The sequence below is a fragment of the Leptonotus elevatus genome, chromosome 5 (genome assembly GCF_054856555.1).
Source record: "Leptonotus elevatus isolate MCC_2025b chromosome 5, RoL_Lele_1.0, whole genome shotgun sequence".
NCBI classification, from domain to species: Eukaryota; Metazoa; Chordata; class Actinopteri; order Syngnathiformes; family Syngnathidae; genus Leptonotus; species Leptonotus elevatus.
Genome location: NC_141243.1, coordinates 4,847,907 through 4,861,817, shown reverse-complemented (window position 1 = coordinate 4,861,817; position 13,911 = coordinate 4,847,907). Strand labels below are relative to the sequence as shown.

The 13,911-nt window shown below is 39.1% G+C and overlaps 1 protein-coding gene and 1 long non-coding RNA gene across 4 annotated transcripts in view; one reads left to right on the top strand and one right to left on the bottom strand.

The window, feature by feature from the left end:
* LOC147173432 (uncharacterized) overlaps window positions 1-13,911 on the top strand; it is a 56,247-nt gene that overhangs the window by 15,953 nt on the left and 26,383 nt on the right. For both annotated transcript variants that reach the window (XM_086076247.1, XM_086076248.1), the window contains exons 7-12: window positions 680-733; window positions 6,016-6,060; window positions 8,650-8,703; window positions 10,893-10,937; window positions 12,165-12,218; window positions 13,049-13,093. In XM_086076247.1, the coding sequence (XP_085932373.1) occupies window positions 680-733; window positions 6,016-6,060; window positions 8,650-8,703; window positions 10,893-10,937; window positions 12,165-12,218; window positions 13,049-13,093 (297 nt within the window). The remainder of the gene's footprint in view (window positions 1-679; window positions 734-6,015; window positions 6,061-8,649; window positions 8,704-10,892; window positions 10,938-12,164; window positions 12,219-13,048; window positions 13,094-13,911) is intronic.
* The window catches only part of LOC147173433 (uncharacterized), a 55,015-nt gene that overhangs the window by 16,946 nt on the left and 24,158 nt on the right, over window positions 1-13,911 (bottom strand). Inside the window, exons 6-7 of one of the 2 annotated variants that reach the window (XR_015094852.1) lie at window positions 10,050-10,204; window positions 8,613-8,719 (exon numbers count right to left, since the gene is read on the bottom strand). The exons of the other annotated variant lie outside the window; for it this stretch is intronic. This is a non-coding gene — a long non-coding RNA (uncharacterized LOC147173433). Of the gene's footprint in view, window positions 1-8,612; window positions 8,720-10,049; window positions 10,205-13,911 lie in introns of those variants that run through there. 2 annotated transcript variants of the gene reach the window in all.

The window sequence follows — 13,911 nt, the reverse complement described above, 5'->3', positions numbered from 1 at the left end:
ACCAAAACATTTTGGACAATTTCACACTCAAGCGTGACAAATATAAAACATGCGTGGATGAGTTTCAAAACCCTGATCTCAACCCCATCCAACACTTTTGGGATGAATGGACCCAATTGGAGATGTTTTCATCAAAGTTGCCGATAGCCAAGATTTGGAGCCAATATTCGTTTATATATTTATGGCCGATAATAGTGTTTTAAGTAGGCTGGAACGCACCAGTACGGAGCTCCGGCACTTCTAAAAAATCTCCCTTGAGCGTCCAGGTACTGCAAAGAACGTACTGTCAGTGTTCAGATACACCAACATCCATCCATTTTGTCTCATTCGCTGCCATTGACGAGTATACTTGTCAATTACGTTTTTTTCAACGAGGTGAGTTTCAAACTTGGAAACAACTTTACTGATGCACGACAACCAGTAGATGCCTCATTGCCTCATTTTAGATAAGATGTCAACACAGTTTGAGCGTCCCTGGGAGAAATAGCTACTTTTTTTTAATTTTTTATAAATGAACAGAAAAAGGCAGAAAAGAGTCTTTTCTCTCATTTGGTAGATTTGGTGGTACTGCATATCTATATTTATAAAAAAAAATAGGGTGACATTCTTGATCCCCTGCAAAGAATGATTGCTATCACAGCGGCCGACTGAGAACGTGCAACCCACTTTGTTGTTGCAGGGAGAGCCTGGTGTCAAAGGTCAAGCTGGACCGCCTGGCCCACATGGGCGAAAGGTACGACGCATATCTGTTCCGTCTCACGTTCTGTTTATGTTTTGCGTATGGAGTCAAGTCTCGCAGGAAGGCATCTGTAACATGTTACAGGCCCATATGTGCCATATTGTGTCTTTGGAGCAGACATCTGAATATCAACTCTTCCTCCTCCTCCTCCTCCTCCTCCTCCTCCTCCTCCCTGCCCTGATCTGGAATGAATACTTCAGAGCCAAAAAAAGTGGATGTTAGGCTGTCGCTTGGAACGTAAAGCAGGCATCCAGAAAAGGAGCACACCTGTGTTCTGGATTCACTGTAGTTTGTACGTCTGCGAGTCCGATTCCATGCGGCAACATTAGCATACGCTCTCTCAAAAGAAGTCCTCGGTCCAGTTTTTTTTAGTCTCGTCCTGCACGCTTTTGCTGGTGCGAGCGTTTCTTTCCGTGTCAAGCTGTCACAGTGATGATGATGATGATGAGCAGCGAACTCTTCTCCTCGAGACCTTGTGCTTTTGCATTTTAGCCTTGGCCTCTTCCCCAAATCCTGCTATTCTGCTTTATGGAATCACGCAGCCCAAGTGATTTCCAATGCTAACCTTTCCCACAGGTTATCCCATTGATTTGTTTCCCAAAGCGGACAGCAAAGGAAGTTGTAAACACTGACACCTGCTTTCAGGCGCTTGCATACTTTTGCGGTCCCTTTTTGCTCAATACGCAACATACGTTAAGGAAGCAGTGAGTCATGCTACGCTAACATACTGTAAGCGTTAACGGAGTGGGGGGCAAGGATTTAAAAAAACAACAACAACATTGTTGTCGCAATATTTCTTTATTACTGCGATAAATATTAAACAATTTTGTCTTAGGAACACCCTGCTAAGCTAGCAAGGCTAACATTATGGAAAACACCATAGATTGGCTAAATACGGTATTATGACCCTATAAGAAACTGATAAACGGCACAAGACATCTACACGCGGCATATATTGTTATTCTTTGCGAAAAACAACTCATATTATTACAGCTTACTGAAGCAATAAGAATAGTCATGTTTCTTCTTCTGTCTGTATGCCTGTGTTATACTGCCCCACGGTGGCCAAAGCGGCACGTCCAAAGAAGCAGCACAATGAGCTGAAGGGTGAGATCGGAACAAATGAACGGCAATGATTCGAGATACTCAAACATCTCTGGCACCTTTCGTATAGACTTTGATCACTTGTTCACTTGGTCAACACAAAGAAATGAATGTGTCCTTTGCCTTAAAGCCCCCAAAAGTTCCGGTTGATCCCCTACTGCCTCCAGGTGGAATATTAGGACCATCCCAATAATGTGAATTGAAAACTTTTTAACAGATGTTTTTATGTAGATTCTTAGAAGCAGCAAAAAAAACATATTGGGACTGCGCATGCCAAAATTGTTGACATTCATCTGGCGGTATCGGCTTTCCTAGGAGGAACCCACCCGAAATGGACTTACTTGCGGAGCAGCACTATCTCCTGAGATCTACAGCAAATAGGGGGACTGAATTATCATGACTTTGATGTGCTGTTCCGTGCACGGTTTCATGACCGATTAAATGAGAGGGAAAATCTCCCGTGTCCGCTTCATGGGAATAAAGAATCCTTATCAATACACTCTAAGGTCACAGCAAGGTCAGGGAGTCTGCGGGAAAAGCACACACTCACAGGGGCGTGAATCGCGGAAGCGTACAGTTTATCTCAATCAACGTGTTACGCAATCACATAACGCAGACTGCGATATCTCAATTCTCAGCATCTTTGAATAAATGAAAAAAAAAGAAGAAGAAATATCTCTTCTTTCCTCATGAGTCATAGAACATGCAGTCATGGGAAAACGCTGATCCACTTCCTGATCGTTTATGGTGATCTCTCGCTGGGCGTCGTCTGACAGTCTGGCTCAAGTCCGGACACATCTGGGTTAAACCTTTTTCACGCGTGCTAATGCTGCAACTCCAAAAAAAACGGCGTATTAAAATTCACTTTTTGCATGCAGTGAATTAAAGACATGCGATCACCTTGGCTCAGCTCAAGGCCACCAGACACCTCATCGCACACAGCTGCACTCAACTAACTCCTTTACAAATCATCTGGGTCGTATTCCTGCCCCGGGAGCCCAAAAAAAAAAACGAAGAAAAAAAAAACGAAAAAAAAAAAACATTACTCAGCACCTTTTTATTCAAATGTAGCAAAAAAATATCCATACAGTCAGTCGTTTATAATTGGATAGATTAAACGCTATAAGCCCATCCAGCCATTTTCTATACGCTTATTATGTTCTACGGTGACAATAACAATATAGGCTAAAGACGACGCCCTGGATTGGTTGCCATTCAATTGCAGGGCACATACTGTATACAGCAGAAAAGCATTCACCATCACATTCACATCATCACCGACTAAGACTTTTCCGAAAACGTTCAAATATGACATAGGCTAGCGGTTCTCAAACTTTTTACACCAAGTACAACCCCAAAAAAAAGACATTGCTATCCACGTACTACTATAATGACCTGCATTAAAATACTTTGTAATGTATTTGGCCGAAGTGGCCATAAAAACCTAAAAAGTATATTGAACTAATTGTAAGACACTTTCACTTTATGCATTATTAAACATTACCACGGCTCTAAAAAGGGAACTCAAGTCAAAAAATTTCTTTATTTATTTTTTTCTTTTTGTGGGAAAAACAAAACAAAAACCCAAACAAAACTCTTTATAATAATATGTTCTATGCAGCCTCGCTAGTCTAAACATGACATTCTGATTACTATTACATTTGTGTAATTTGAATTAAGCAGCAAAATCCACCCGTTTCTATCCATCCTCAGGCGGCAGCCATTTTGCCATTTGCTGTCAAATGCCATCACAGGTGCTCAGGCTCAGGTAACGACCAATCACATTTCACCTGTTTTCTGACTTTGGTCATGTGATGTTTGCATGTTACGCCGTGATTGGTCATTACTTAAACCCTTGAGCAGATGTCATGTCATTTTTAGTCGACAGCAAGTGGCAAAATGGCCGCTCCCTGAGATGGGTCCAAAAAAATTTGATTTTCCTGCTTAATTCATATTCCACAAGCGCAACGTTAACCAGAATCCTGTGTTTAGATATATTGTAAACAATTCTTTTGACATGACTCTCCCTTTTAAATGTAGGACCAAAAAAAAACCCTACTTATTTACAGATTTAGTTCAAATGGATTTGAACAAAAACTTGAATGCTCATTTAATTTGAATAAATCGTTTGTAGTTTCTGCTCAATGTGACTAACTAATGGACTAACGAACAAGTCAGCAGCGATCAGCAATCGCTCTTGCCCATGGTGTGTTTTCACTCAGACGCGTTCATGAGTCAGAGTTTGCTTAACATTTACAGAACAGCACACAAGCCAGCTATTTCCTCCCAGTTAGTCTTTTTTAACACTTTCAAATTTTTTTTTTGAAAAAGGCTTTAATCCAGGAAGGTTTTTTTTGCTGGATAATCTGTGATTTAGGTTTGTTGATAGTTTAAAACCTCGATCACGTTGTACACGGATCTCAAACAAATACGCGTGTTTGTGTACCGGATTGCATTGTTGTTACTGTACGTGTCATCACATGTAAATACATTGTGAGTTTATGTAACTTTGAGCGGGGAAATCCCCCACACTCCTTAACACAACACAAACGACAGTAGAATTCCATCACTTGGCAAGGGTCACGCTATGTGAAACGATGACCTGGCGCAGTTTCCCTGACATATTTTTGCAGATTACGTTTATTTTTTTTATTATTATTATTTTTTTAATCTTTGGCTGACTGGCTGTCTCGATGCCAGAGAAAGCCCCCTCAGTCTCTCCAGAGAATGTGACGGTTGCCCGGGAGACAGTCGGCGCTGTAAAGTGACACTTGAGTAAAATAATGGCAGCTCTGAGCCGCTGTGTGATTTTTTTTCCTTCTCTTGCCGTCTTCGAGTATGGCGGACCGCTGGAAAAGAAACTCTTACGGCTTCGCGTTCTTTGCGGTGAAATAACACGCTCGCGAATGCTATTTGCTGAGTAGGCTTTCCCCGTCAAAAGGGGAAGCGGGCGCTTCACCAAGAGGGAATACATTCTTTAAAAAAATAACTTCTTTTTTTTTTTAGCCTGTCGAACAAACTGTTACTTGTTGTGTGTGGCCTGTTGTGTGGTCTAAAGACTCGTTGAAAGGACAAACAAAGCACTTTAAAAAAAAAAAAAAGATTTCTTATTCTACGTGTGCTATATAGTCTGCTGGCTAATCTTTTTTTTAAATTTTTTTTTAATAAAGAGCTCAGTATTGTTCATTCGGAAATGTCATCATCATTGCTCTTTATTTTATTTATATTTTTATTTTTTTATATATATATATATATTATATATATATATAATATATATATTATATATATATATTTTATATATATATATATATATATATATATATATATATATATATATATATTATATATATATATATATATATATATATATATATATATTATATATATATATATATATATATATTATATACACATATATATCTGCTGGCTAATCTTGATTGCGGTTATTTGGGCTCCTTCAGAGGACTCATTCTTTCCCTGATTTTTGGACCAATTTAAAGCACATTGCAAAAACATCACGCCTGACTGCGAAATTAGGGAAATGCGTTTAGAAGAAAGCGTGTGTCAGGGCTTACGTACTTGCGAATGGATTTGTTGCACACTGGGCCAAGGTGGTAACTTGAGACGAGCGTTATCATCACTCCGTTGATTGATTAAGCGTTAGGAATTAGGACAGCGGTGAGGAATAGACTGTAGATTAATGGTGCCTTGGAGCAGATGATAGCAAAAAAAAAAAAAAAAATGGAGTGCACTACTGTTGATGAACATGACATCATCAGCTATGTGAAGTTGAAAGACGTCAGCTGTAGCTTGCTCTGAAAACTCTTTCAAATAAAAAGCCTCAAATGGGAAGTGACAAACTAACAAAAAAAAAGAAAGAAGAAAAAAACTTGCAACAATACGATACAATTCAGCAGGACGACCATCAGTGTTCAATGGTTCTTCTGGTACCAAATTTGATCATGATGGGAATGACTCATCTGTACAATTGCTATTGCTTTTAAAGGCTGTCCGACCCCAAGACGGCTGACTGAGCCAAGGCATATTTTATTATCAGTGCTGCGCTCATTTTATCAGGAAATAGCAACATTGGAAAATTCCAAAGAGGTCACGAACATATTGTTGGACTAAATTTCTCACCAAATTCTAACTGGTTGTTTCTTGGTCGACAGGGGCAAAGAGGTCATCCCGGTCCTGCTGGTCTGCCTGGGGAACCCGTGAGTATTTTATTTTTGGACTTTTTTTTAAAACCGTGAAACCATGTGTACTGTTCTTATTTACAAAATCACATGCAAAAATCGGATCTACATCTGCCAAACGCGCTATATATTGCCGAGCACTTCCTTTTGTGCGGTGTGGGAGGAGCATATGCAAATAGATGAGTTTTTCACATGTAATGTGATTTATTTATTTACCTTTGACATTAAATGGCGTGTCTAAAATGGCAGAAACGAAAAATGATCACGCAGGGAGAAAAAATTCCTCTTGAAACAATCCCACACCACAAGATAATTATTCAGAATGATTTAAAGGAACATCCGGTAATTAGGAAAATGCTTCAATTGGGGCCCGATGTTGGAGGTCGTGGAGTACTTTTTGGCGTCATTTATTGAATTTTTTTTACGATTTTACTCAAAACCTCCACCGTTCACTCTAAATCCTAAATCTAAAAAGAAGACTATGCAGCAAGGGTTCCCTGGACGTCTTTTTATTTATAGATACAAAACAGGACGCGAGAGGGGATATTAACCTAGAAACATCAGCTATCAGTTGTTCAGGAATCTTGGCGGGAAAGCGAGAGAATGCTGGCAAGCACACAAGTGGGCTAAACGCTTTGGACACCCGAGGCTATTTTGCTGCACTCCCACACTCCCAAATCTTGTGCACTCTTCTCTGCTAATTAACTTCCTGTCTCGTCCAGCGGCGGCTGCAAATATGACCTTACATGCCTTTATATTTATTGCATGCATTATTATATAGCTTTTTGCAGCTCATTCTCAAATTTACTGGCAATATTGTGCATGAGTTAAAATGCCAGACAAAACAAATGGGGGCAATTGCTGCTTTTTAAATCCATCTTTTCCTCATAATACATTCAAAAAAAAAAAACTCATTAGCGACCAAAATGACATCCTGGCCCTCCCCGAGCACTACTAGAATCTTTAATTTGGTGTTAGTGTGTTTGTATAATACATTTTAAATAACCACAGATGATAACATTCCTTACTTTTATTGCGGCTTCATTAACAACGAATGCCGTAATTGGAGCCATTGAATAAGAAAGTGTTTCAAATTTAGTAAACAGTGCAAACAGCCCGTGAAGTATTTTTCATTTAATTGCTTTATTAAGTCATCGTTGGAAGTTTGTCGTAGCTTTCACAAGTCCCAGTGGGTGGATTTGTGGCGGAGAACAAGTCGTTTATGTTGTATATTGTAATGTTATTGTAATTAAAAATAATGTTATGATGCACTATTTTTAAAAGATCAATTGCAGCATTTTTTAGGGTTCATATTGACGGGCAATTTATGCGAAATCTAATTATTTCATTGTTAATTATTTCATCACAAACAATCAAATGTGAACAAAGCATGCATATACTATGGGAGGAAGTTACAAAAATAGTTTCACTCCTCATATATGAGTGTTTAGTTTGCATTTGTAACGGATGACTTTGTAGTTACAGCTCCAGAGGGCCTGATTTGACGGTGAAACCAAATAAATGTTGACTCGTCTGATCGTATTATTACATATACAAAAACAAATGGATAGCTTAACTCATTCACACCCAGCCATTTTCACTGAAGCAGCCTCCTTCGCTCCCGGCTGATAAGCTGAATTTTGACTGATTTTGCAAGGCCCACAGAATATTCTGTTCTATTGCTATAAAAACATGAAAACTACCAAAAATTCTTTCATCAGGAAAAAAAAACCTTATAAATGTATCTGTTTTACAGCAATTAGCATTAGCATTAGTATATAGCTAAGTTTCATCATCATTCACAAATCTGTTTAGAACTATGGGTAAATGAGCTTTTTGCAACATGGCCTTGGTTGATCTCTTATACTCTGCTGCCGCCTGCTGACCGTTTTTGTAATAACTACTATTGCTTCAAGATTCTCTTCAGTTCATAGGCTGCAACAAAGCCTTCTGTATGCTCTAGCATAAAAAACAACAACATCAAAACGTATAAATACGTCCTTGGGAGCATGGTCATATTTAAAATAGAACATATTTATAAATTTTTTGGAAGTAAATAGTTCGTTCAATTATTGTTCAAGTTACTGTATGAAGGTGAACTTCTTTTTGTTGTTGCCAAATCTCAACGTTATCATTTATTACACGCGACAATTACAATTTTTGGTACATATTTGAGCAAGGATCATGGAAGTGGACACACGTGATTTGCTTTCACGGGCCACATCGATTGATATAGCGTAGCGTGATTCACAGAATATATCTTATTATGTGTACCTCATGAAGTATTAGTAAAAACGGCGCTAAACAGAAGCGTGATCCCGGCGCTCGTTATTTCTCGTTATATATCTCGTTATTAAAGAAAGTGTGCCGCTGCTCGCTTGCCTCAAGCGACACTCGCCCGCCTAAACAAGACTTCTTTCACGATGCTATTTGCGTGTTTATCCATAACCGCCGCGTTTGTGTCATTAAAAGACTTTTTCCATCCCATTACTCCGGCGAGCGTGCCTCCCAACTAAAAACACATGCGCATGAAATAAGAGGAGACTTTTACCTCCTTTACTTGTGCCACTTAGTCGTGCTGATCTGTTTCATTCCTTCTCTCCAAAGGGCAAACAAGGAGCAGACGGAAGCCCCGGGGTCAAAGGTTATCCTGGCAGGCAGGTGCAGTAAATCTAGTCTTGCAGTGTTGGTTGAGCGGGGCCACACACGCAGAAACACACACAAAGGGAAATCATGGTTGCGCTTTGTGCTCGGAAATGATAGCGAAATTGAGTTTTTTAAGAAGCAATCCTTGATTGCGTTGAGTTAGCAATGCTATTGTAACCATTCATATTATTACGTTTTTCTATGTATTAGTTTGTCTCTTAATGAAAATATGATCATAAAAAGAAACCTATCCTGAAACTATACATGACGAAAATTTAACTGAAGCCAAAACCAAAAACGGGTTGCAGATATTTTCCCAGGTGAGTCGTTTTTCCTCTCATCGAGCACTTATTTATTTTAAATAATTAAATGCATAACAAATAAAAAAAATAGTACGAATGTTATTATTCTTGTAGTTATTTATCATAAAGTAACTTATAATTTGCTATTCTTATTTTTACATTACATTATTATATTAATTATTATTTTTCACCCCCATTTAATTTTTACATATGCAGTTATTGCACTCCTACTCAGTTTTTATTATTATTATATTTTTTTAAATAATGTGCTTTTAAATATTATGGACTTTACACATACACATGAAAACATTTATGGCAAAAGCCGAATATCATAAAGTAACTTATAATTTGCTACTCTTATACATAATTCGTAATTATTATTATTACATTACATTATTATATTAATTATTAGTTTGTTAGCTCCCCCCCATTTATTTATACATATGCAGTTATTGCGCTCCAACTCCATTTTTTAATACAGTCTAAAAACAGTTGGGTCAAAAATAACCCAATTATGGGTAAAAGAAAAAATGGAATGAACCCTCTACTTGGGTCAATTTGACGCAATTTTGAGTCAAGAAATTGGTCTTTTCGTGTAAAACAACTCATAAATATTGGTCAGATCCTTTTACTTGGGTCCAAAAATTGGGTCATTTTGACCCATAAATTGTCCATTTTTGATCCATAATTGGGTTACTTTTGACCCAACTGCTTTTAGAGTGCGATGTGCTTTTATATATACGGATTCATACATACAGATGAAAAAACGTATGGCAAAAGCTGAATAAACGCCAAATGCTGGAGAAAGCCAAGTGATGAAGATGGCATCTGTCTAACGAGGAATTTCAAAATTTATAGGTCAGAGTCCAGACGAAGCCAAAAGTCGAAGACGTTAAAGTGTGTCTCGCCTTTTAAACTTTACTTAACCTTTACCAGACAACTTTTTCCCTCCCATTTGTATATCTAAGGTATCTCCGGGTTCGCGCACAGGCCTCGCCATTTGCCTCCTGAGGAGCACTTATTATGTCAAAAGTCTGACGCCTGCGGGTGGTTGCTTACTGCGTTGGTGATGGATGAGGTTTTAGCACCCCCCCCCCCCCCCTGCCACGAGCAGGCTGGGAAGGGGCCGCAGCGCTGCGCAATCAAGCGGCCACGTCCTCCGAAACTGGCAGATGAGCTTTATCGTCGCGGTGATGCGTTCACTGGCATTCAGTCTGAAAGTTGAACGTAATAAATGCTGCTGAACGGCAGCCAAAATATTCATACAATTTCATCAAGCTGCTGAATGTATCCCAGCGGAACGCATTGAATTTATAGTCTGCCACATCTGTAAAACGTTTTTTTTTTTTTTATGTGAAGAATACAGGTCACATGCGCGCCGATAAGTACATGAGATCATAACATGCCAGAAAAAGTGTCATGGCTGCTTTGGGTTTGACACATTTATGACAAAACTGTCAGATTATGAGCCTGTGTTGGCTGCATGACTCGCGGCGACGTGTACCTCTTCACTAACCAAGTTCAAATATTCCCCAAGGAACAAACACGAGCGCTACAGTAGCAGCTTTTGAATTTTTGGGAAAAATCATCCGCTCAATTTGAGCTTTATTTCTCGCGCCCTTTAAAAACAACCATCGCTGCATACAAAGTGCTGCACAAGATGCAGACTTTCCACGGGAGTTCACTGGACTTTACGATCAATTCCAGAGACCCCAAAAGATCAAGGCGTTTTTTTTTTTTTCTTTTTACTAAACCAAAACAACTACTCCAAAAATTTTGGGATTGCTTGAGAAAATTCAAGAGGATTTCTGGTCAGATGTATTTCGCGTGTTGCTATTTGATGATCAACATTGCTGACTGTAACCACAAACACACATTCTTTATATGTTCTTTTACATTCAGGGATTACCTGGGCCTTTAGGTGATATGGGACCAAAGGGAGCCAAGGTGAGTTCAATGTCAGGATAAAACATATTTTAGGATTTTCATATACTTTTACATGGTTAGGGCACGCTCTACAAATAGTTGAGTGTTGAGAAATAACACAATTTGGGTAAAAAAAAAAAAGGATCGACCAAACTGCTCGCGTTAATCTTTGAAACCAAAATGTTGGGTTGAATACATGTACATAACCCCCCCCCCCCCCCCCCCCAAATGGTAAGTAGTGACTTGCTCCATTTTTGACTCAACTGAGTGCACACAAAACCCCATAAACTGTGTTATGATTATTCATTTGACCCAACTTTTTGGTTGAAATGAAGAACCCCAAAATTTGGTTTGGTTACCTTTTGACCCAATTTAGGTTATTTTTGCCCAAACTGTTTTGACAGTGCACACAAAACCCCAAACAGAGTCAATTTAACAAATATGTATTGTATTTCTTTTTAGATTTCATTTGGGAGAGATGGTATTTTGGTTTTGTTTGTACATAACCCAAAAAAATGGGTCAAATTGACGCAAGTAGTGACTCGTTCTATTTTTGTTGTTCCGACCCCGATACCGATTCTGATACCCATTTTTGCTGTATTGGTCGATGCCGATGCCGATACCGTACCGATACCGTACCGATACCTATGGGTTTTTTTTTTTCAACATGAAAAAGCTGCCCTGCCATTGCTTCAGAGCATTCTGGGCCAATAGGATACCTTGTCTCGAATGTCATGCATAAGCAAGACACAAGATGCTGCATCCAAAGTCCTATTAGCATCGGAAATAATGGTATCGGCGTGTTACTTGTTAGTACTCGCCGATACTACTGTTTTAATGTAGCATCGGGGCCTCTTTGGTATCGGTATCGGAACAACACTATTTTACAGTGCGATGACCTCTGCAATAAATGTGTTGACTACCTTGTGACCCCTCTTATCAATAAGCTATATTCTTGATCTCAGACAGCGCATCGAGTTTATGGCGCGAGTTCCTGTGTTCATGTCTGTTTCTCCACCGAGCAGGTCGGGCAGAAAGGTCTTCAGAGATTCTTGATGCGAGGGTATGTGCCCTTGGACTACATCGTGGAAGCCAGCACCATGCAGTCCATGGGCATATACACCGGCCTCAAGGCCTGGCTCCTCTTCAAACAACATTGAAAATTCACAGCGACTGTCTTTAAAGAGGTCTTCCCTTTACTTGTGACGGCCCCCCCTTTCATCCACCTTCCTCTCCTAATCTCTTTAGGGGCACATCGGCATCCCCGGGATCTTTGGCCTTCCCGGTCCTGATGGCGAGAGAGTGAGTGTCAGCGGCGCCGCGCTCGAAATGAGCCGAAGCGATTAAATCCACTCGTTTCAAATTCATTAAATTGTACAGGCGAGGTCCAGCGGTGCAAATTACAACAGTCCCTAGTGGAAAATTGGATTGAGTGAGACGTAAACCTTTTAAACCCCTTCTCAATCGATTTGCGTGAGTGAATGAGGACCGTGAACCAGACCGTTGGTGCTACAGGTTCAAGTCATGTGATTACATTTGCCAAGCTTTTGGACCAACGGTGCAAGATATGTGGCTTGCATTGAAGTGCATTGACAGAGATATTAATAATTCATTTTTAAATTTTAAAAAGAATGAGGGGAGCCGGTTCGATTTGCCGGTTGTCGGCTGAGTTCCATCCCGCAAGGCTGCAAACGCTTTCTTCTATCGCTGCTAGTCAAGCAAAATACTAAAAGAAAGAAAATTCCATTTTGTTAGCGACTGTAACATTATGCACAGTTAGAAGATTAACACGGCGCTTAATTATAAAAAAAATAAATAAAACTACTTCAGTAGTAAAAAATAAAATTATTAAAAAGTTAAATACAACTAAACTGTACTTAATATTTTATATTCAATTAAAAAAAAGTTTGTTTTGAATATTTAATTCAGTGATTCTTTCACGCTTAAATATAAGAATTTTCTTTCAACTTTCAAAATTATAATACAATTAAACTGTACTTGATGTTTAAAACTGGATAAAAGAAAAGAAAAGTTGATGCCACTAGTTTGAACATTTCATTCCGTGATTCTTTCATACACAACTAGAGGGAGCTCTTTTTTCTCACTTGTTTGTTTGTTGTTTTTTTTTTCAGGGAATTCCGGGCGTTCATGGGAAGAAGGGCGAGATGGGTAGGCCGGTAAAGTTTTCTCTCAACACACTTTTCATCATTTTCATTTATTGACCCTTATTTTCGGAAAGCCATTTGAAGGACATCTTCTAATTAGCAGATTAACACCTTCGTTTTTCACAGTTGGTACTCCAGCAAGCCTCGGGTTTGAATTTCTCGCCTTCTGTCTGCTGATTTGACATTGTGTGCGAATTGTGTACGTGTGCAGTTCCATTTTTCGGCCACATGTGGCAGTAGCGATCTAAATTCAATTTTCTGCATTGAGCAGCTTTAAGCTTGTGAACATCTCACGCATCGATAATAAGCGTCGCATTTATGAAGAGACTAAAAATGTGAATGTTTTTTTTATCGTATTTATTGTTTAGTATTTTTTAAATGAAGTTCGAAAATGCTTTTTCCCCGCAGTTTGAAGACACTAAAGGAAACGCAGGATGTCGTGCTCCTTTTTCACTAGCATACTTTTACATAATACAAAGTGTCAATTGCGGTTTTGGCCCTTCGGCAAAGCGAGCCGCACACCGGGTTCGAATTTCTCGCCTTCTGTCTGCTGATTTGACATTGTGTGCAAATTGTGTACGTGTGCAGTTCCAGTTTTCTGCCACATGTGGCAGTAGCGATCTAAATTCAATTTTCTGCATTGAGCAGCTTTAAGCTTGTGAACATCTCACGCATCGATAATAAGCGTCGCATTTATGAAGAGACTAAAAATGTGAATGTTTTTTTTAATCGTATTTATTGTTTCGTATTTTTAAATGAAGTTCGAAAATGCTTTTTCCCCGCAGTTTGAAGACACTAAAGGAAACGCAGGATGTCGTGCTCCTTTTTCA